Genomic DNA, 22866 nt, shown 5'->3' with positions numbered 1-22866 from the left:
GTTGCCAATCCACTCCCAGTAACGGTTGGTCTCTAGGTAAGTGAGCCAAGTATTGCTAGATCTTTTGGCTTTTCAAGAGAAGCTGGAAAGCCATATTTTGGTAGAGCCAGACAAAACAGTCTGTTGTTTTTCTTTCTTTTTTTTTTTTTTTTTTTTTTTTTTGAGATGAAGTCTAGCTCTATCACCCAGGCTGGATTGCAGTAGCTCGATCTCGGCTCACTGCAACCTCCGCCTCCCGGGTTCAAGTGATTCTTCTGTCTCAGTCTTCTGAATAGGTGGGACTACAAGCATGCACCAGTATGCCTGGCTAATTTTTGTATTTTTAGTAGAGATGAGGTTTCACCATGTTGGGCAGGCTGGTCTTGAACTCCTGACCTCGTGATCCGCCCGCCTCGGCCTCCCAAAGTGCTGGGATTACAGGCGTGAGTCACTGCGCCTGGCCAACAGTCTGTCGTTTTTCATTCAAGGGTTTTGAATGTTTTTGTTTGAAGGGTTTTATTGTTTTTTATTCTAGAATAGTATGACTGGCTCACTTGAATTTCAGTGTGATTTTTATTAAATCTAGATTTACATAACCTGTAGCATTTTTTGTGTACTCACTTAAGTGTTTGGACAAGAAAGCTGTTAGAGATTTATCAAAGATAGTCCATTCATTGCATAGTGCACTTTTGTCTGTGGTAATGTTGATTTCAGACTTAAGTAACTTGGTTAACTGCCTTCTAGAGCTATGACTATGTAGACTTGCCTAGGCTTTATGGAACAATTTTGTCTATTCTTAATAAAGATAATTTTCATCTGTATTGGGATGGTTGGGAAAATGGTTTCTTTATGATCCCCCAACCCCTTCTTTAGACCCAAATGAATTGGCAAACCTTCGATTATTTCATTGGGTGGATTATTGTGGCAAGAGTTTAGCAACATATTTCTAAAGATTACTTTCAACTACTCTGCAAATCTGAAAAACAGTCAGTGGTAGGGCCGGGCAGGGGGCTGACCCCCCCACCTCCCTACCGGATGGGGCCGGTAGGGGCACCTCTGCCCGGCCGCCCCTACCGGGAAGTGAGGAGCCCCTCTGCCCGGCCAGCCGCCTCGTCCGGGAGGGAGGTGGGGGGGTCAGCCCCCCGCCTGGCCAGCCGCCCCGTCCGGGAGGCGAGGGGTGCCTCTGCCCGGCCGCCCCTACTGGGAAGTGAGGAGCCCCTCTGCCCGGCCAGCCGCCCCGTCCGGGAGGGAGGTGGGGGGGGGTCAGCCCCCCGCCCGGCCAGCCGCCCCATCCGGGAGGGAGGTGGGGGGGTCAGCCCCCCGCCCGGCCAGCCGCCCCGTCCGGGAGGGAGGTGGGGGGATCAGCCCCCCGCCTGGCCAGCCGCCCCGTCCGGGAGGGAGGTGGGGGGATCAGCCCCCCGCCCGGCCAGCCGCCCTGTCCAGGAGGTGGGGGGGCGCCTCTGCCCGGCCGCCCCTACTGGGAAGTGAGGAGCCCCTCTGCCCGGCGAGCCGCTCTGTCTGGGAGGGAAGTGGGGGGGTCAGCCCCCGGCCCGGCCAGCCGCCCCGTCCGGGAGGGAGGTGGGGGGGTTAGCCCCCCGCCTGGCCAGCCGCCCCGTCCGGGAGGTGAGGGGCGCCTCTGCCCGGCCGCCCCTTCTGGGAAGTGAGGAGCCCCTCTGCCCGGCCAGCCGCTCTGTCCGGGAGGGAGGTGGGGGGGTCAGCCCCCCGCCCGGCCAGCCGCCCCGTCCGGGAGGTGAGGGGCGCTTCTGCCGGGCCGCCCCTACTGGGAAGTGAGGAGCCCCTCTGCCAGGCCACCACCCCATCTGGGAGGTGTACTCAACAGCTCATTGAGAACGGGCCATGAAGACAATGGCGGTTTTGTGGAATAGAAAGGGGGGAAAGGTGGGGAAAAGATTGAGAAATCGGATGGTTGCCGTGTCTGTGTAGAAAGAGGTAGACATGGGAGACTTTTCATTTTGTTCTGTACTAAGAAAAATTCTTCTGCCTTGGGATCCTGTTGATCTGTGACCTTACCCGCAACCCTGTGCTCTCTGAAACATGTGCTGTATCCACTCAGGGTTGAATGGATTAAGGGCGGTGCAAGATGTGCTTTGTTAAACAGATGCTTGAAGGCAGCATGTTCGTTAAAAGTCATCACCACTCCCTAATCTCAAGTACCCAGGGACACAAACACTGCGGAAGGCCGCAGGGTCCTCTGCCTAGGAAAACCAGAGAACTTTGTTCACTTGTTTATCTGCTGACCTTCCCTCCACTATTGTCCTGTGACCCTGCCAAATCCCCCTCTGCGAGAAACACCCAAGAATGATCAATAAAAAAGAAAAAAAAAAAAAAAAAGATTACTTTCAACTACTCTGCAAATCTGAAAAACAGTCAGTGGTTGCTGAGAGACATACTATTCAAGTATCCCCGTAAACATGTACTGCTGGAGATTGCTATTTAGTAATTTGTACTTCACATTTGCTGTTATATTTAGCTGAAAGGTACTGTAATTATCATGTAAATTATGCAAATCATGCAAATCATTCAGCCTGTCCTTAAAAGTGACCTTTTGTTATCGTGTTTTTAAAAACTCAAGACAAATTGGACATGACACAAACCAACCTATTAAAAAAATTTTAGTTCTAAACTGAAATAAATTCCACAAGGCCTTGAATCTCAGCTCCAATACAAAGAACTATTTTCCAAACGAGTTCCTTGAATATGTCAAAATGTTTACATTTCTCTCTCACAGCCTATAGCAAGTAAGTGTTGGGAGCATTTATTTCTACCTGGAATTTTATGAGATAGCCATTACCAATTACCAGTTAACATCACTTCATCCTGTCCTGTCCAGTGTGTAACTCAAAAATCTTGTAAAAAGGGCTTTATTGCTCTGACTCCTGCATTCAGAGCCAGCTTCCTGGTTGTATAATTTGTGCAGTTGTGCTGGGCCCTGTGCTTAGAAGGGCCCTGTGCTTGGTTTAGTGCTCTGCTCTTGCTGTCTTGAAACTCTTAATACTTTTTGAGCAGGGACCACCGCATGTTCATTTTGCACTAGGCCCCACAAATTATGTAGCTAGTCCCTGCCTGCTTCCCACTAAGTGCATCATTATTTAGCACAATAGCTCTTTCTTGAATTGCTGACCAAATTGGTTGTCTTAAAAATTTAAATCACAAGGTTGTCTTGAAATAGATAGAATGCTCAAGGGGAAAAAAATGGACTTCTTTGGTTTGTGGAAAGAATGCTTGAAATTAAATGGAGGAAAATAAAAGCGTGTGACTTGGTGGAGTTGTTCATATTTGTACGCCTTACGCTTTCGAAAGTTTTGTATTGAATTTCCATAGGAGTCTTGGAGTCAGAATTGCCAGAAGCTTGTGATCGCAACCTTTTGATGCCTTGTCCCCATTGTCCTTTCTCAGTATTTGCCCCATAGGTTGCTTCATTTTATACAGTGCATCCCTTGAGTCGTTCTGATTCACTGGAGTCAGACTACCTTTGGCTCTGGTTTCTTTGTTCTGGGCTGTTTTCTCTGTATTTGGCCAAGGTGAAAGTATGAGGAAGATAGTTTTCAGGTAGTAGGAGAAAGTTGCAAACAAAGCCAGAAATGTGGACATCTGATTTTAGTGCTCAGTGGCACTTTGGAAGAAAACATTTAGAATGCCAATTTTATCGGTTATCTATTTGAAGATTTCTGATGTTCTCTAAAATCTTACTTTACATGGAATAGGGCAGGGTAATTCTTTATTATAGCAGAGAGCAACTGGGTTGTTTTGCTCGAAATCTTTTGCTCTTAATGACTTTTAAAAATAGTTTTGATAATGCCTACTTTTAAAATTCCGATATGTTTATATGATTTTTAATGAAAAATAGCAGTCTCTTGCCTCATCTTTCTCCAAACCAGAGTCCTATTTCCTGGAAGTAACCACACTTAAGTCTTCCAGTTGTTTCTGTATATTTATTTCCATATTTCTAAACAGCATGCTTATACTGCTATTTTTTAACTTGTGATTTTAGATTTTATTTATGTCTATTGACTTCCTACTGTAAGCCATTATGTATCTCCCACTATAACTCCCTCTCTACATTTGTTATATCACAAAATTTGAATGAATCACATGATAGATGAGTACTATTGTATACTTGTTGTTCATTCCAAGGCACATAATTACATTTGTTTTCTTGTAGAGCTTTTTTTTTTCTTTTTTTAACCCTGGAAAATAGGTGCCTTATTTTTTTACTTGCTTTCCTGTGTATTCATCACTAGTGTGTGCTTTAATTCTGTGAGAGTAACCATACAGCCCTTCTCAGTATGGCCCACATATCAACTAGTCTATCAGTTCCTTTTTTTTTCTTTCTTGGAGACCTTCTTCCTGGAGCCCTGGTCATCCTGCTCTAATTGGCACTCTGGGCCATCCACACAGTCATCCCAGCACTTCCCTTTGGTGCCCTTCTAGACTGTGTCTTTGCTTGTTTAACTTCTTCTTTGGTGGAGCATATCTTCTAGAGTCTTCCTAAGAAAGCATGAATGGGATGTAAGTGTTCTGAGATCACTTGTCTGAAAACGTCTTTATTCTGCCTACATTTTTTTTTTTTTTTTTTTAGACAGACTCTCGCTTTGTCGCCCAGGCTGGAGTGTAGTGGCACGATCTTGGCTCACTGCAACTTCCAGCTGCTGGGATTACAGGTGTATGCCACCACGCCAGACTAATTTTTGTATTTTCAGTAGAGACAGGGTTTCATCATGTTAGCCCATGTTGGTCTGAAATTTCTGACCTCAAGTGATCAGCCCGCCTTCGTCTTCCAAAGTGCTGGGATTACAGGCGTGAGCCACTGTGCCCTGCCTGCCTACATACTTTATTGACATTTTGGCTAAGTGTAAATTTGGAACTTTCCCAAATGTTTTAAGGAATTGATCCATTGTTTTCCAGCTTCCAGTGTGGGTATTAAGAAGGCCTGCACCAGGTGAATGCCTTATCCTTTATAATGACCTGTCTTCTTTGTATCTTCTTTGAGATCTTCTCTTTGTCTCCACATCCAGAAAGTGATGTGCTTTGGTGTGGATCTTTGTTCATTTATTGTGCAGAACACTTAATGGACCATATCTATATTGACATTGATGACTTTTTTTTTTTGTTGGAAATTGAATTGAATTATTCTTCAGATAATTTCCTTCTCTTCATTTTCTGTTTTTCTGTCTCCATGTCTTTCTGGATTGCTATTATGTATTGGATCTTCTGGTTTTTAAAATCTTCTTCTTTATATTATCTCTGTTTTTTGGTTATATGCTCTGGGGTAGAGTTGCTCATTTTAATGTTCTAGTGCTTCTGCTAAAATTTTTATTTATTATATGTTGAACTTCTAAAAGCTTTTAAAAAATTTCCTGAATATCCACCTGAATAATAGCACTGTTTTATTTCAAGGATCCAGCATATTTGTTTATCTTTGAAGATGTTAATAGTTTCCTTCTTGCAATTTTTTTTGGTACTCCTAGCATTGTGCCTGTTTCCTCTGAGTTCCTTATAATTGTTTGTTGTGGTCTTTTATGTTAAAATATCTGGTGATCTTTGACTTCATAGTCATAATTACATGTTAGTCTACCGAAAAGTTGCTTAGAACTTGTGTATGTTACCGTGTGCACGTGTGTGTTTATATTTGCATGGTGACACTTGGCAACTGGTGACTTTGAATGGCATAACTGGTCAGGGACCTCGCCATTTCATTAGGAAACCCTCAGCTGTTAGCATATCTGTAGGTCTTTCCTCTTGAGGCTGTCAGTTTCTTCCAAAAGGGACTTTCTGATCTTCTGACTTATACAGAATTGGGAGCCTGGTCAGGGAAGAAATCTGGCAAATATGTCACTTTTAGGTATGCAGAGTTTTATTTCATCCCATTATTTCCAATAAGTGCTTTACTTAACGTGTGTGATGTCTCCAAGATTAGATACTTACTCATTCTCTCCAGACTTACATTGTAAATCATCAGTACACCACATGGGATAGGGATCTGGGGGGTCTTCTACAGACTTTCAACCAGTCCTCCTGTTTTTAGCTATTTCTCACACCCTTACCATCAAATATATCTGGTGCCTTTAGTTTTTAAGCCTTTTAAGGGTTCTGTGGTGTGAACTGGCCTGCTTCTCGTTGGCTTTCTTCCCTGCTTGCAGAATGGAAAAACACTTAGCAGACTGGAGAAAGAGGAAACTTAAGATAGTTACCTCTTGTCATCCACTTCCATCTTTGAGAAGTCTACAAATAAGTCTAAATTTTCTCTCCAGTCCTGTCTATGCCAAGGCTTTCTTCTATTCTTATTCTTTCACTGTCATTTTAGGGAGGATTCAAGAGGAGAGAGGTTCAATCCCCCTGCCTAGCTGGAAGACCCTTACAGCCCTTTTTCATTTCACTCTTCTCATTTCATTGTAGATTTATGAAGTTCAAAGAAAGGTTATTTGGCTAAATCACTATGTAGTTTAACCCTATTTGTGAGCTTCAAGAAGGCTGGTTTTTGTAAACCTGGAGTTAGTATGTTGACAGGTCTGTCTTTGCTCTGTAATCGCCTTGGAAACGCTCCAGCTTCTTAACTTCTTTTCTTTGACTACAAGCTACCTGTTATATTAGGGATGGCACAGTCCACTTAGGCATTTACAGGTGTGGGATTATATTTCTTTTTTGTGTGGGAGTGATTGGGACTATAGATATGACTAAGCACACTCATATTATTTTGTTTTGGAAATCAGAGCTCATCAGAGTTCATCCTACCCCCCCTTGTTTTGGCCTGTGCACTATTATATTTCTCTCTCATACATCATAAAATCATCAAAAGCATGTTCTCTACAGAGAAGCAGAAAAATAGTTTAATACTGCAATTCATCTTTCTCATAGAACATGATACATTTAATATTTGTGGCTTTGTAAATATCTAAAGTTAGGCACTTGGCAATGCATTTTGTTGAGAGCCTAATGAAAACATCAAACATTTCTTGCTTAATTATTGTGTATTCATTAAACTCAAGATTAACAGTATACAAGGAAGGTTGATTCAAGTTTTGCTAATACTACACACCCTCAAACCTTCTCTTATGTTGGTTACAAGTTATTCATTAAAGCCTTTTGAAACACTTAAAAGTAGAAACGAAATTTAAAAAATAAAACTTACAAGGTTAATTATTTCTATTAACCTTGGAATGGGAATGGGTGGATGGGTGGATTGGGTAGGTGGATTAGAGGTCTTATGTCATTTGGAACATGTTATAGATAAAGAGATACTGAGTCTATATGGGGCCTTTTTTTTTTTTTTTTTTTTTTTTTTTTTTTGCTAGTTGGGGCCACATGCCTTTCTTTCCTAGATAGAATGTTTTCCTGTGGAAATGTATTAACTTGCCCATTACCTCCCCTGATGGGCTCCAAAATTGTTCAACAATGTGTATGTCCAGCAATGAGGACCATCGCTGGCACATAGAGAGAACTCAGTACGTATGTATTTATTGTATTGCTGAATGGGCAGAGAGCTGTAGTTAACAACATCTTCTGTTTGGATAGGCTGCTAGGAAAAGCATGTACTATTGAACCTGTGAGGAGCACTCATATCCCACTTCTAACTCCTCATTTCTTCATCGGTCAGCCTGGATGTCTCTTCCTTTAGAAGCCTTCGCTGATCACTCCACTTCTTCCAAATACAGTAGATGTGTCTGCTGTGTATTTATACAACATCCTGAACTACTTAACATGCTGTTTATTTACTTGTTTGTATTCCCCATTAGAATAGGCTCTGAGAAAGCAAAGACTGTATCTGTCTTGCTTATCATTGTATCCCTGACAGCTCGCCCACTGGCTGGCTTTTAATAAGCACACCATAAATGTTTACTTGAAATACTCATTTTTAAAATGAACAGATGAATGAATGATAGATGGATGGTGGATGGCATTATTTAGCTGAAAATTGTGTCCTGTCTCTACCTATTTTTGAAGACCATCCTTTAGTTTGCGTTTCCTGCCATGTTTGAGGGGCCTTTTTTTTTTGTCCATAACTCTTGTCTTTTATTCAAAGTAAAACACCGAACACAAGCACATTCGATTATTGACCATGAGGTTTTTATTCTGCTGTCAGTGTCAACCTCATGTCTAAATCACCTGAGGTCAAACTTAAATATATCTGGATGGCCTTTTTGATGACGATGGTAGTCTAATTTGTGTGTTATGTGCTCTTGAAATGTTTTGCTGTAAAGACACTAGAACTGAATTTTGCTTTATTGCAATGATGATGAATGTTAAAAAAAACAACTCAGTAACATTCAAACCAATTTCCAAGTTTGTTCTTCAGCCAGAGGAACTTGCACACTGACTTTTTGTAAAGGTAGCAGATTTATTGTGTTGTAATTCATACACCATAAAATTCACCATTTTAAAGTTTCCAATTTAGTGGTTTTTAGTATGTTTACAGAGTCATGCAACCATCACCACAGTATCATTGCAGGATGTTTTTATCATCCCTCAAAGAAATCCAGACCCACAGGAGGCTGAAGCAGGAGAATCGCTTGAACCCGGAAGGTGGAGGTTTCAGTAAGCCGAGATAGCGCCACTGCACTCCAGCCTAGTGACAGAGCAAGACTCTGTCTCAAAAAAAAAAAAAAAAAAAAAGAAATCCAGACCTATTAGTAGCCACTCCCCATTCTACTTTCTGTCACTATGGATTTGCCTATTCTGCTTATTTCACATAAATGGAGTCATACATTGTGTGGCCTTCTGTGTCTGGTTTCTTTTACTTACTTAGCATGATGTTTGAAAGATTCATTCATGTTGTAACATGTATCAGTTACTTTGTTCCTTTTTATGGCTGAATAATATTCCATGGCATCCCATTTTGTTTATCAGTTGACAGATATTTGGGTTGTTTCAGTTTTTAGCTATTATGAATATTGCTCCCATGAACATCTGTGTACAAGTTTTTGTGTGGACATGTGTTTTCGGTTCTGCTGGATATATACATGAAAGTGGAATCGCTTAGTCATATAGTAACTCTGTGGGAGATTTAAGGAACTGCCAAACTGTTTTCTGAAATAGCTGCACCATTTTACATTCTTACCAACAATGTATGAGGGTTCCAGTTTCTCCATATCCTCGCCAACACTTTTTATTATCCCTCTTTTTCATTATAGCCATCCAATGAGTATCTCTTTGTTGGTTGGGTTTTCTTTTCTTTTCTTTTTTTCTGAGATGGAGTCTTCCTCTGTTGCCTAGGCTGTAGTGCAGCAGCACGATCTCGGCTCACTGCAAACTCCACCTCCCAGGTTCAAGCAATTCTTCTGCCTCAGCCTCCCCAATACCTGGGATTACAGGCATGTGCCAGCACGCCTGGCTAATTTTTGTATTTTTAGTGGAGACAGGATTTCACCATGTTGGCCAGGCTGATCTCAAACCCCTGACCTCGTGATCTACCCCCTCGGCCTCCAAAAGTGCTAGGATTACAGGCGTGAGCCAGGGTTTGCTTTTCTGTAATGATCAATAAAATAGAGCACTTTTCATGTGTTTATTGACCATTCTTGTTGAAAATCAGTTGACCATAAATGTGAGGGCTTACTTTTGGGCTCTTAATTCTATTCCATTAATCTGTATGTCTGTCTTTATGCCAGTACCACACTGTCTTTGATTACTGTATTTTGGACTAAGTTTTGAAATAGAGAAGTGTGAATCTTTCAAGTTTTGTTTCCCTCAAGAGTATTTTGGCTCTTCTGGTTCTCTTGCATTTCCATATGAATTTTAGGATCAACTTGTCAATGATACAAAAACAAAGCAGCTAGAACTTTTGATAGAGATTGAGTTGAATCTGTTGTGCTCACTGGCATTTGGCTGAAACTTTAGCTTGTTACCTCTTTTGGACTAGTTGTGTGGACCTCATTTTGAGCATGTAGATGTGATGTTATCAGGATTTGGTTTTAACTTTAGATTACAAATGTTTGGGAACTTAAACATGTTATTCACAGCCAGGCGTGGTGGCTCACACCTCTAATCCCAGCACTTTGGGAGGCTGAGGTGGGTGGATCACCTGAGTTCTGGAGTTTGAGACTAGCCTGACCAATATGGTGAAACCCTGTCTCTGCTAAAAATACAAAAAATTAGCTGGGCACGGTGGTAGGTGCCTTTAGTCCCAGCTACTCAGGGGGCTGAGACAGGAGAATTGCTTGCTTGAACACAGGAGGCGGAGGTTGCAGTGAGCTGAGATCGTGCCACTGCACTCCAGCCTGGGCAACAGAGCAATACTCCATCTCAAAAAAAAAAAAAAAAGTTATTCACATATAACATACAACAGAAATAATCAATGTTCACTTCGTTGACTATTTACAGAGTGAGCACACCTACATAACAAGAGTCTGGATCTAAAAAGGACCATTGCCAGTATCATTGAGACTTTTTGATGTTTGTTTTGATTCAGGTTTTTTCATTTTCCTAGATGTTCTAGTAGAGCTGAAGGCTTATCCTTTTTTTTTTTAAAGACCGAATCTTGCTCTATGGCCCAGGCTGGAGTGCAATGGCACGATCGCAGCTCACTGTAACCTCTGCCTCCCGGGTTCAAGTGATTCTCCTGCCTCAGCCTTCTGAGTAGCTGGGATTACAGGTGCCCGCCACCACACCTGGCTAATTTTTGTATTTTTACTAGAGACGGGGTTTCACCATGTTGGCCAGGCTGGTCTTAAACTCCTGACCTCAGGTGATGCGCCTGCCTTGGCTTCCCCAGGTGCTGGGATTACAGGCATGAGTCACCACGGGCAGTCAGCTTATTTTAACTGCATATTTGGAATATCAGTAGGTAGCATAGTGCAGTGGTTGAGCTACGGACTTTTGGCCTCAACTGCTGGGGTTCAAATTCTCGCTTTACCACCTATTAGCTGTGAGACCGTGGGCACGTTACTTAACCCTATGTGCCCCAGTTTCCTCTTCTGTAAAAGGGGGACAAAACTATCTCATTGGGAGGATTAATATGTAGATTGCTTGGAAAATTGCCTGATGATCACAGTAAGTGCCATATGTGTATTAGCTATTATTCATATTGTTACTTTTATTGTTGTTATTTTGTATTTGTATTTCTTTAGTGGAATATAAGCTCCTTGTCTGACTTGTTTATCATGATATGCCCAAAGACTAGCACTGTGCCTGGCACATAATAGATATTCAACACATTTTTTGAGGAAGGAAGGAGGGGATTTTAAATAATAGAATTCCTAAATCCTTTTCTGAAACCGCCTTTGACAGCTATAATGTCCTTCATTTACAACAGCTTCTGGAGCTATTTGACAGCGAAGACCCTCGGGAACGGGACTACTTAAAAACAGTCTTACACAGAATTTATGGCAAGTTTCTTGGTCTTAGAGCATTTATCCGAAAACAGATTAACAATATTTTTCTAAGGTAAGTGGAGTGTGATGGGGGAAGAAGGAGAAGCAAAGTTGGTGTTTTTATGAGTATTAAGTAAATCTCAAATATCTGAAAACAGTGTACTGACTTCTCTTTCTCCCTTTCTGCCTGCCTTCCTTCATTCTACTGACTCTCCTGCCTCTCCCTCTACCCCCTCCCCCCTCCTCTCCTCCCCCATCTTCTCCTCTCCTCCCCCATCTTCTCCTCTCCTCCCCCATCTTCTCCTCTCCTCCCCCATCTTCTCCTCCCACCCTCCTCTTCCTCCTCTTTTCCTCTTCCTCTCCCTCCTCCCCCCACTGCTTCTTCTCTGTCCCTCCTCTCCCCCTACTTTCCCCCTCCTCTTCCCTCTCCCCTGCTTTTCTCCTCCCCCTTCTCCTCCTCCCCCATCTCCTCCTCCTCTCCTCCTTTCCCCTCCTCTCTCCTCCTCCTCCTCTATCCCCTGTCCTCCTCCTTTCTCCCTCCCTCTCCTCCTCTCCTCCCCGCTCTCCTCCTCTCCTGCCCCCTCCCCCTTCTCCTCTTTTCCTCCCTCTCCTCCTCTCTTCCCCCACCTCTCCCTCCCCCATCTTCCCCCTCCCCTCCTCTCTTCCCCCCTTCTCCTCTCCTCCCCCCGTCTCTTCCCTCCTTTTCTCCCCCTCCCCCTTCTCCTCCTCTTCTCCTCCCTGTCCTCCTCTCTTCCCCCACCTCTCCCTCCCCCATCTTCCCGCTCCCCTCCTCTCTTCCCCCCTTCTCCTCTCCTCCCCCACTCCTCTCTTCCCTCCTTTTCTCCCCCTCCCCCTTCTCCTCCTCTTCTCCTCCCTCTCCTCCTCTCTTCCCCCCATCTCTCCCCCGTCTCCTCCTCTCTTTCCCCCTCCTCCTCCCTTTTCCCTCTGCTCCTCCTCCCTTCCACCCTCTCCTCCTCTCCTTCCCCCTCTTCTCCCCTCTCTCCTCCTCTCTTCCCTCCTCTCCTGCCCCTCTCTCCCCATCTTCTCCTCCCTCTCCTCTCTTCCCCCATCTCTCCCCCATCTCCTCTCTTCCCTCCTCTCCTCCTCTCTTCCCTCCTCTCCTCCTCTCTTCCCTCCTCTGCTCCTCTCTTCCCTCCTCTCCTCCTCCTCTCTTCCCCCTCCTCCTCCTCCTTCTCTCTTCCCCCTTGTCCTCCCTCTCCTCCTCTCTTCCCCGCTCTCCTCCTCCTCTTCTCCTCCTCCTCCCCCTTCTCCTCCTCCTCTTCTCCTCCCCCTCCTCCTCCTCTTTTTATCCCTTCCTTCTCCTCCTCCTCTCCTCCTTTCTCCTCCGTTTTCTCCTCTTCTCTCAGGTTTGTTTATGAAACAGAACACTTCAATGGTGTAGCTGAACTGCTGGAAATATTAGGAAGGTGAGCACGGTTTTTCTAATTGCTAATCTCAGATGAATATTATTTTAAAAATTAGGTTCAGGTGGTACCAAGAGATGCTCACCTCTTGCTGTATGTACATTGGGTCTCTCTCATTTGTGCCTATTAGCATATTTTCTACCTGACTCTACAAGACACAATTTCCTGTTCCCCTTGTTCCACAAGTATGCATTGCCATTTCCACTGGAATGACTGAAAGAGCTGACAGTTCATTCATTACTAGAAAGATGGTACATCTAATTGTGGTCAGGCTAGTTACTCCAAAACATCTTATTCTCATTAGTTTTTAGGCTATCTAGTCCTTTGCCTTATCTGTTGAAAGCAAGTTTGTAATAAATCGGAAAGATTGCCATTTTCAAAGGAGTTGTGTATCCAGGTATAGTCCTTGAACAGCTGCAGCCTGGAGTAGTGGAATGAATTGGAAAGAGCTGTGGTGTAAGTTTCTACACACAAGGGAGGATAATGTAGCTGGACAATATGATTACTTAATCTTTTCTCCTAATATGAAGAGAAAAAGAAGGTGGAGTCACATGGCTTTCTCTCAGTGATTTCCCTAGGCTGGGCAGAGGTTTCAGGAATGAGAAGGAATGATGTCTGGAAATGGAAAAGGTCATATTTAAGGCGGAAACAAGCAAGGCGGGCCATTATTTGGAGAAGGAAAAGGGAGGGAAAATAAAGGGTTTTGATAAAGAGCTTTTGGAAACCATCTGACTCATTTTAGGAGCACAGGAGCCTTTGTTGGGTGACCAGAAGCAAATTTTCTTCTCTTAAATTTCCTTCCAACTTTTTGTATTCCTTGAAGTCATTAAGAAATCCTGGCTGGGTGTGGTGGCTCACGCCTATTATCCCAGCACTTTGGGAGGCCAAGGTGGGCAGATCACTTGCAGTTAAGAGTTCTAGACCAGTCTGGACAATATGGTGAAACTCCTTCTCTACTAAAAATACAAAAAAATTAGCCAGGCATGGTGGTGGGTGCCTGTAATCCCAGCTACTTGGGAGGCCTGAGGCATAGGAATTTTCGCTTGAATCCCGGAGGCGGAGGTTGCAGTGAGCTGAGATTGGGCCACTGCACTCCAGCCTGGGCAATAGAGCAAGATGACTCTGTCTCAAAAAAAAAAAAAAAAAAAAAAAAAGGAAATTCTGAATGCCACTGGGGTGGGTATTATGTTGTTTTGTACAAACAAACTGATTAAGTTTAATTAATATCACAAGAACAGTTTGTCTCAGTTCAACTTGTGGTAACATTGCTAATTTGTGTCTCTTTTTTCTCCCTAGTATTATCAATGGCTTTGCTTTACCTCTTAAGGCAGAACACAAACAGTTTCTGGTGAAAGTATTGATCCCTTTACACACTGTCAGGAGCTTATCACTCTTCCATGCACAGGTAGGAGGATTTTGTACAACTACTTTTAGAAGCAAAATAAAAAGTTTGCAAACTCGTGTTTTTGATATTGATATAACCTTCATTTTGTTTTTTTGGTTTTTTTTTTTGAGACAGAGTCTTGCTCTGTCACCCAGGCTGGAGTGCAGTGGCACAGTCTTGGCTCACTGCAGCCTCCACCTCCCGGGTTCAAGCAATTCTTCTGCCTCAGCCTCCCGAGTAGCTGTGACTACAAGCGCACGCCACCATGCCCAGCTAATTTTTGTATTTTTAGTAGAGACGGGGTTTTACCATGTTGGCCAAGATGGTCTGGGTCTTCTGACCTCATGATCCGCCCACCTTGGCCTCCCAAAGTGCTGGGATTACAGAGGTGTGAGCCACGGCGCCGGGCCTATCGCCTTCATTCCTAAAGGAAAGAGACTTACTTAAGTTTAAAATACTCCCCAAGGGAAATAAAAATGTATGCATTTTTTTTCTATGCACAGTAGAATCATGGAAATATTTTTAAAGTGGGAGGAGCCCTTGTTTGGTCATTTTATTTTACAGAGAACTTTTATGACTTTCCCAAGTGCACACAATAACATACTGAACCTATTACATATAATAAAATGCACAGGAGCTTAGCAGATGTAGATCTTTGGACTATGTAATCATGTTTTAATGTTCTTGAATATTTTGTTCCATCCTACTTTGCGTTAGTCTATCAGTTGCCCTTTTTGCCTCCTGTTCTGGGTCACTCACCATGTCTTTATCACTTTCTACACACAAGCACTCTCACAAGTAAACAAATCAATCAGTATTTTCACATTTTTTTTTTCCTTTAAGCCTTCATCACTTTAAAAAGCATACCCTGTCTTATCCCCATTCTAATTTTTGTGCTAACACTGCCTTGCATGGTCACCATGTCACGGGGGGTACATAAATTATTGGGTAGTATTTTAAATTTTGGATAGGAAGATTTTAAATACTGCCAGACTCTGACTCCCTCTTCCCCCCATTGGGAAGGTTTTGAGTTTGCATAAAAACGTGACACATTTTTCTAAGCACTGTTCCTCTTTAAATGTGAAATTCTGTATTTCGAGGAAAAATTAATCCATATGTTTCTAATTTAGAACACCATCAAAATGTTCTTTTGCGAGGGTGGTTTTCTTGTCCAAGAATCTTTACAAGCCCTTTTACAAATCTTGCCTTTGATTTTTGAAATGGGATATCATATTTCATGATTATTATTTTAAACAATCTTACTTAGATGTGTTAGTACCAGATGTAGAACTATTCTTACATTTCTCCAGGTTCTGACTGGCAGGTACAACCTTTTATCTCCTCGTGAAACTGCTTTAGTTTGCATGTGCCATTTCAGGCAATTGGCAAAGTTTTTATTAAGTGCTTACTTCCCATAGAGGACTCTTGTGGAACTACAGTAAAACTCAGTACTGTTGATATTAGCAAAGAGAGAAAGGAAGCCCCTGAGATGTAGCTCAAAGTGTATGTAGGTGAGATAATTCCACAATATGCTGAGTGTGATGTCTCACCTCTGCTTTTCATTAGCTGCATATTTCATGTCCTAATACTCTTTTTTAAAGAAAAGTTCCCTGGAGCCTTGTTAATATTAGTCTTTGGCTTGAAAAAGTAGTTTCTTATTTTACTTTATATAGATTTTATGATAATTAAAATGAATTGAATGTGAAGTTATTAAAAGCAGTCTGGAAACCTTTTAGGAAGTTTTAATAGTGTATCTTTTGAGCCCTTACTGTATAGAATTTAAAATTTTGCCTTTTATTTTATTTTTTACTCAGCTGGCATATTGTATAGTACAGTTTCTGGAGAAAGATCCTTCACTCACAGAACCAGTAAGTCTTTTTTCCATAATTTCAAAAACTTAAGAAAAATTACCTTTCCCAGAAGTATATATGAAAAAATTAAATGCCATTTGTTTTTCTCCTTTTCATTTTAGGTTATTAGGGGGTTAATGAAATTTTGGCCTAAAACATGTAGTCAAAAAGAGGTAAGTGCTTACTGTCAGAGAGTGTTCATAGCTTACTGAATATTTTGCTGAGTGCCAAGGATTGGGCTAAGCATGTATAAAACCGCATCATCAGGGCTGGGCGCAGTGGCTCATGCCTGTAATCCCAGCACTTTGGGAGGCCGAGGCGGGCAGATCACCTGAGGTCAGGAGTTCGAGACCAGCCTGACCAACATGGAGAAACCCCATCTCTACTAAAAATACAAAATTAGCCAGGCGTGGTGGTGCATGCCTGTAATCCCAGCTACCCAGGAGGCTGAGGCAGGAGAATCGCTTGAACCCGGGAGGCAGAAGTTTGCAGTGAGCCGAGATGGTGCCATTGCACTCCAGCCTGGGCAACAAGAGTGAACTCTGTCTCAAAAACAAAACAAAACAAAACAAAACAAAACAAAACAAAACTGCATCATCTCATTTAAACCTCATTGTAACTCTATAAGGCAGGGCTGTCAAAACTCTTGTTTTACTAGTTATGAAACTGTAGAGAGGTTAAATAGCCAGCCCCAGTACACTAAGTAAGTACAGATGATTAGGCCAGAACTCGCCTCCTTGACTCCTAAACCCTGTCTTTTTATTCACTGTGCTCTTCAGCCTCGCTAAGCCCAGGCCAGGCCCCAATCAGGTGTCCAGGTGTCCAGTTGTCTAGCTTTGTTGATGTTCCCTTCCGAGTGGCCCCCTTCGTAATATGAAGGTTTTGCTGTCACTTTACATAGATGCTAGAGCAGCCTGCCCAAATACTCATTTTAAAGCAAGGTATAGGTGGATCTTGCTGTGTCATCTTAGAATAGACAACAGACCTTTAGTTTCAGCCATTCACAAATGACCCTGGGGGGTTCAGGCCTACAATCATTTGTACCTTTGCTGAGAATTCACCAGGCATGTACTACTTTGTGAGGTTGTTATGGGGTAGTGCATGAGTTTCTTAGCTGGAGTTGAGCCTAACTGAGCACCAGATCTGCAGCCATTCTTCTGGAAGGTTAGCAACCATGTGGAAAATGGCTCAGAGAAAAAGATCAGCTGTTAGTTTTATATTTGGTTAAAACTTTGGGAGAAATTCCATATACATATTAACAAATGGCAAGGGTCTACTATATTTTACTTTTAGCAGAAACGCCTTCCTTCTCAAATCAGCTTCAATTCTCCAAACTCTATTTTAATTTCAGAAAGTCATTTAATTTCTTAAAATCTGTTAGATAAAATTGAACTGTGCATTGCTACCCAGATACATCTCAAAATATGAAGGCATTGTTATTTTTCATATTTTGATTGCTCACTTTATTTTTTCAAAGTAATTATTTTTTCATAGCTAAATACGTAAACTGGTTTTTATTTATCTGTCATTTTCCCATTATATTGAAAACAATTGACTCTACTGCAGATTTGGCTCCATATTGTGATCTAAAAACTCTGTTTCTTGCGGCACCCGGTGCTGAGTTCCCAAGATTCACTGTGCTTTATAGAGAGCAAGCGTGTGTGTGTGTGTGTGTGTGTGTGTGTGTGTGTGTCGAGAATGCGTCAGTGCATGCTTATGGGTTTGAAGTGGCACCTGCATGTGAGTGAGTCTGCTCATTTGTGTTTCTTGAACTTTTTGTTGTATTAATGAGTGCGTTCTAGAGCATTGAGCATGTAGCAGGGGCTATACGTATTTGGCAAATAACCACATTTGAACTTTTGCTCTTCCATTTAGGAGGGCCACCTTCTCATTGTTTTTTTTTTAAAAAAAAAGTGTTGTGGAAAGAGAGCTGGATTACTAATAATAGAGAGGAAGGCCCTACGGGGTCAGTTTTGCTTCTCAGGGGCCGGTGCAGTGTGTGAGTGTCCCTCGTTCTATGTAATATATATACCAAGTAGAGTATTTTTTCCAAGTATGTAGAATTTTTCCAAGTACCCTATGGTGAATTCTTTGTGGAACGAACATCTTCTAACATGGGATAATGACTGGTTCATGTATGTTTGGTTTTATGTGTAAATTTTTCTTAAAATAGTCCAAACTCTCATTAATCCTCCTTGTTCTTATGGATTTTTTTTCATGATGTGCCTCACATCTTGTATTTTGCTTGTACTTACAGGTCATGTTCCTTGGGGAACTGGAAGAAATATTGGATGTGATTGAACCTTCACAATTTGTTAAAATCCAAGAACCTTTGTTTAAACAAATCGCCAAGTGTGTATCTAGCCCCCATTTTCAGGTTAGTAGTAAAGAGGACATGAGCCAGGGAGCATGAGTTAGTTTGGTTAAATTTTATTTGTTTCAAAAGCAATGTAATGGACCCTAGCTACCTATTGTTTATTTGCTATCCCCTCACATGATGATAATTTTAATAGTGGCCAGCTTATCTTGAGCACTTGCTGCCTAACAGCCATAGTAATGGTGCTTTCTCTCCAGTAACTTTAATTCTCCTAACACCCTGCAAGGAGGGCATTATGTTTTTTTTAAAGACATACAGATGTGAACACTGAAGCTCAAAGTGGTCAAAAGTATTTCAGATAATTTCTAAATAAGTGGGCTGGTGAGGTTTCTCTAGTGTGTAAGAGAGAATGCTAAATAATGTTTAAGAGGAAAAGGAGAAAACCTAATATTCCTTACTATGCTAGATACTTTAGGTACATTATTTATAAATGTCCCATTATCCTCTGAAGCTTTTCTAGATGAAAAAAAGAAAAAATGAGGCTCGGAGAACAATTTACTATAGGTCCCAAGTTAATAGAGAGTAGAGTCAAATTTTGATCTTTGGTGTAGCTGCTTGCTAAAGCCAGTGACCTTCCCATAGCACTGCTCTGCCTCCTCGTGGCCACTCGGGGCAACGCTTTTCTTTCTTGGGGCCATGGCTGCAGTGCTGTGGAACCCACACAGGAGGGAAGAAGGGTAAACTGGGGGAGCACACGTTAGGTTTGATTCTTTGGCTGTCTCACCTAAGGCCCGTTTCATAAACCTAGACTCTGCCTATTGATTGGAAGAGATTGTTCAGACTGTGGTTCTTAGCGCAGAACCAGACCTCTAACGGTGTCATTTGATGGCGGACTTTTTCCCTAAGCTGTCAACTATGCTGTATAGTTAGAGACACTAGCTGCTGCTGTTGTTTTGATTTCTGACCAAAAGACATGTTAATATGTTAAAGCAGTGACTTTATGGCAGTCTAGCAGTTGTACCGCAAAGCAAGAAAAAAGAAGATAGAAATCATAAGCCTGAATAAAAATGGAAAAATTACAGAACAGTATATAGATATTTTGATACCACTCAGGGCCTTTAGTGCTCACACATCTGGATTGTTTACCTTATTTTTTTCAGTTTTCAGCAGGATGTTTGGCATTATGGAGGTCAAGGAACAAGTATTTTTTAAAAAATGAGCATCATTGGCTGGGCGCAGTGGCTCATGCCTGTGATCCCAGCACTTTGGGAGGCCGAGGCGGGTGGATCATGAATGAGGTCAGGAGTTCGCGACCAGCCTGGCCACCATGGTGAAACCCTGTCTCTATTAAAAATACAAAAATTAGCTGGACGTGGTGGCGGGCGCCTGTAATCCCAACTACTCGGGAAGCTGAGGCAGGAGAATCGCTTGAAACTGGAAGACAGAGATTGCAGTGAGCCGAGATCGTGCCATTGTACTCCAGCCTGGGCAACAAGAGCAAAACTCCATCTAAAAAACAAAAAAAGAAAGAAAAAAGAAAGGAAAAAAAAAAAAAAGAGCATCACCAGAAAGGCCTAAGCGATACTCAGAAGCTTAGAAAAGAGAGGCCATGTCTTGGTCAGCTTGGGCTGCCATAACAAGACTGGCGACTTAAACGACATTTATTTTCTCACAGCCCTGGAGGCCAGAAGTTTGAGATCAGGATGACAGCATGGTTGGTTTCTGGTGAGATCCTGCTTTCTGGCACGCAGATGGCCTTCTTCTTGCTGTATGCTCACGTGGCCTTTCCTGGCATGTGCATACAGAGAGAGGCAATCTCACTCTCTTCCTCTTCTTATAAGGCCCCTGTATTATCTGGTTAGGACCCCACCCTTATGAGCTCATGTAACCTTAATTACCTTCTAAAAGTCTTGTGTCCAAATATAGTCACGTTGGGGATTAGGACTTCAACATATGAATTGTGGAGGGGACACAATTCAATTTGTCGAAGAAAGAAAAAAGGATTTTAAATTATTTGGCAGAAGTAAAATTGAGAACAAAGGGAAGAGGCTCTTATTTATTAAGTGTTCATTAATAAATGTTTGCTGGTTCATCCACAAACATTTATTAATGAATTTGCTGGTTCATCCATTTATTGAGTGGCCGCCCTATGTAGCCAGGCACTTATCATTGCTTGCTTCAGGTATGGCATTAGGATCTGAGGTCTGCACGCTGGTGACACTGCCTCTGTGTGTGCAGAAGGACAGTGGATCCCAGGAAAGTAGTGGCTCTGTCCTGTTGTCAGACACAGTAATTTTTAACTTTGCATAAACAATACCTTTCCTCTTTAAGGGGCTGGATACATACTTTTATTAGTGGGTTTACATATTAAAATGGATATATAAGAGATTAAGGAAGTTGTTAGAGTTAAATGGCAGGTAAATATTGGATTCTGGAGGAATGTCCAAAGAGACCACGGGAGGATGCCAGTAAAGAAGGAGGCACCTAGGATTTTCCTCTAACCAGTTAGAATGTTCAGAACAGCCTCATTCTTACTCCTTTTTTTCTCCCTCTCCTTGCCTCCTGCTTTATCTGTGTCAGCTACGTCATTTGCTTTGATGATTCCCAAACACATTGTCCTCGTCCATGCCTCTGTCCTCCTTTCCTTAATGCCCTCTACCTGGAATGCCCTTTCCTTCATCCTTCGAAGCCGAGCTTAAATGCCACTTGCCTATGTTACATTTCTTTCTTCTTTTTTTTTTTTTTTTGAGATGGAGTCTTGCTGTGTTGCCCAGGCTGCAGTGCAGTGGTACAGTCACAGTTCACTGCAGCATCTGCCTCCCGGGTTCAAGCGATTCTTGTGCCTCAGCCTCCCGAGTAGCTGGGACTACAGGCATGCCCCACCATGCCCAGCTAATCTTTATGTTTTTAGTAGAGATGGGGGTTTTACCATGTTGGCCAGACTGGTCTCGAACTCCTGACCTCAAATGATCCACCCACCTTGGCCTCCCAAAGTGCTGAGATTACAGGCATGAGCCACCACACCCAGCCCCAACTATGTTACATTTCTGCCACCCTTCTGTTTCCCAAGTCATCTGGATTGTTGATTCTGCTCTTTTCCCCTCCTTCCCCTGACACTTTGTTCATGTATCTGATATAGCATCTGTCACAGTTTACATTGGATAGGCTTGTAGATGCCCCTTCTCCCACCAGTGTGCGAACTCTTTAGGGATAACAGAGTAAAGAGGTTAAGAATAGAGACTTTGGAATCTGCCACTTACTAGCCATGTGACCTTGAGCCAATGGCTTCTCTGAATCTCAGATTCTTCATCCACAAAATAGAAAAGTAATGGTACCAACTCTGTTGGTTGTGAGGAAATGAGATATTATATATGTGGGACACTTAGCACAGTGCCTGGCATATAGTGAACATGCAGTAATGATTGTTTTCTTTGTACTCTCAGGGTCGGTGCCTAATGAGTCTCAGGGTTTTGTTTTGTTTTTTGAACCAAGCTGAATAATGTAAATGGAAAAATTCTGATTTCTCAGTGTCTTTCAGTAGATACATCTTATACCATTTTGTTCTCTTCTAAAACACAGCTTCTTAATCTGTATAAATGAAGGAAGCCACCCCTTTTTCCCTTTTCCCCTGTAACTACCCTTTTTAGAGATTTTAGGTTTTGTTTTTGAGATGTTCTTTTGAATTCATGAAATCCAAGATGAGCCAGTCAGGCCCAGCAGACCAAATTAGAGCCAGTTGATAGCATGGTGGGCAGAGAAAAGGGATCTAAGAGAGCAGAGAGGGTAGGTGCAGCCAGTGTCCCTGAGACCAGAAACTGAGCAGACATCTCCTGGCTTGCACAGGAAGGGACCAGAAACAAACTCTGGAAGAAGCCCTAGAAGTGAGGCCCCAGTCTTTACCATTTATTGTCAGTGTAACCTTGCCTACATTACTCAGTCTCCCTGATTCTCTGTGTCCTCATCTGTAAAATGAGCACAATGGTATCTCCTTCTGGGATGGTGGTAAGGATGATACATTCTACTTGCTGTGTAGGCACAGTGCCTGCCCATAGGAGGTACTTAGTAAATATTGGCCGCTCTACAGGGATGAGCAACTGTGGGTGTTCCTCAGTAGCTGTGACTGAATGCTAACCATATGCTGGGCCCTGGGTTCGATCTAAGTGTGTGTGATGAAAAACATAAGAAAGGGGACCAGTGAGATGTGCTAAAGTGATGTCAGGAAAGTGTGGAATCAGATGACATGGGCAGAATTAGAGAATAATATAAATTAACAGGAAAACTTCTTTTCCTTCCCTGAGTCGATGAACCACTTGAACCACTCTGGACTTTTTTTTGGTGGGAGGAGAAGACACGGTCTTGCTCTGTCACCCAAGCTGGAGTTCAGTGGCATGATCTCCACTCACTGCAACCTCCGCCTCCCAGGCTCAAGCAGTCCTCCCACCTCAGCCTCCCAAGTAGGTGGGACTATAGGCACATGCCACCAATCCCGGCTAATTTTTGTGTTTTTGTAGAGGCGAGGTCTCCCCATGTTGCCCAGGCTGGTCTCAGACTCTTGGGCTCAAGTGATCTGCCTGCCTTGGCCTCCCAA

The 22866-nt window shown here is 42.6% G+C and overlaps 1 protein-coding gene across 7 annotated transcripts in view; it reads left to right on the top strand.

The window, feature by feature from the left end:
* Positions 1-22866, top strand: part of PPP2R5E (protein phosphatase 2 regulatory subunit B'epsilon) — a 170815-nt gene that overhangs the window by 134223 nt on the left and 13726 nt on the right. For all 7 annotated transcript variants that reach the window (XM_003831620.6, XM_008956975.5, XM_057299718.2 and 4 more), the window contains 6 exons: positions 11246-11376; positions 12671-12730; positions 14024-14132; positions 15926-15979; positions 16084-16134; positions 18219-18338. In XM_003831620.6, the coding sequence (XP_003831668.1) occupies positions 11246-11376; positions 12671-12730; positions 14024-14132; positions 15926-15979; positions 16084-16134; positions 18219-18338 (525 nt within the window). The remainder of the gene's footprint in view (positions 1-11245; positions 11377-12670; positions 12731-14023; positions 14133-15925; positions 15980-16083; positions 16135-18218; positions 18339-22866) is intronic.

Source organism: Pan paniscus, chromosome 15, assembly GCF_029289425.2.
Source record: "Pan paniscus chromosome 15, NHGRI_mPanPan1-v2.0_pri, whole genome shotgun sequence".
Lineage (NCBI taxonomy): Eukaryota > Metazoa > Chordata > Mammalia > Primates > Hominidae > Pan > Pan paniscus.
The sequence above is the reverse complement of the archived record's forward strand: the minus strand, read 5'-3'. Positions and strand labels throughout refer to the sequence as shown.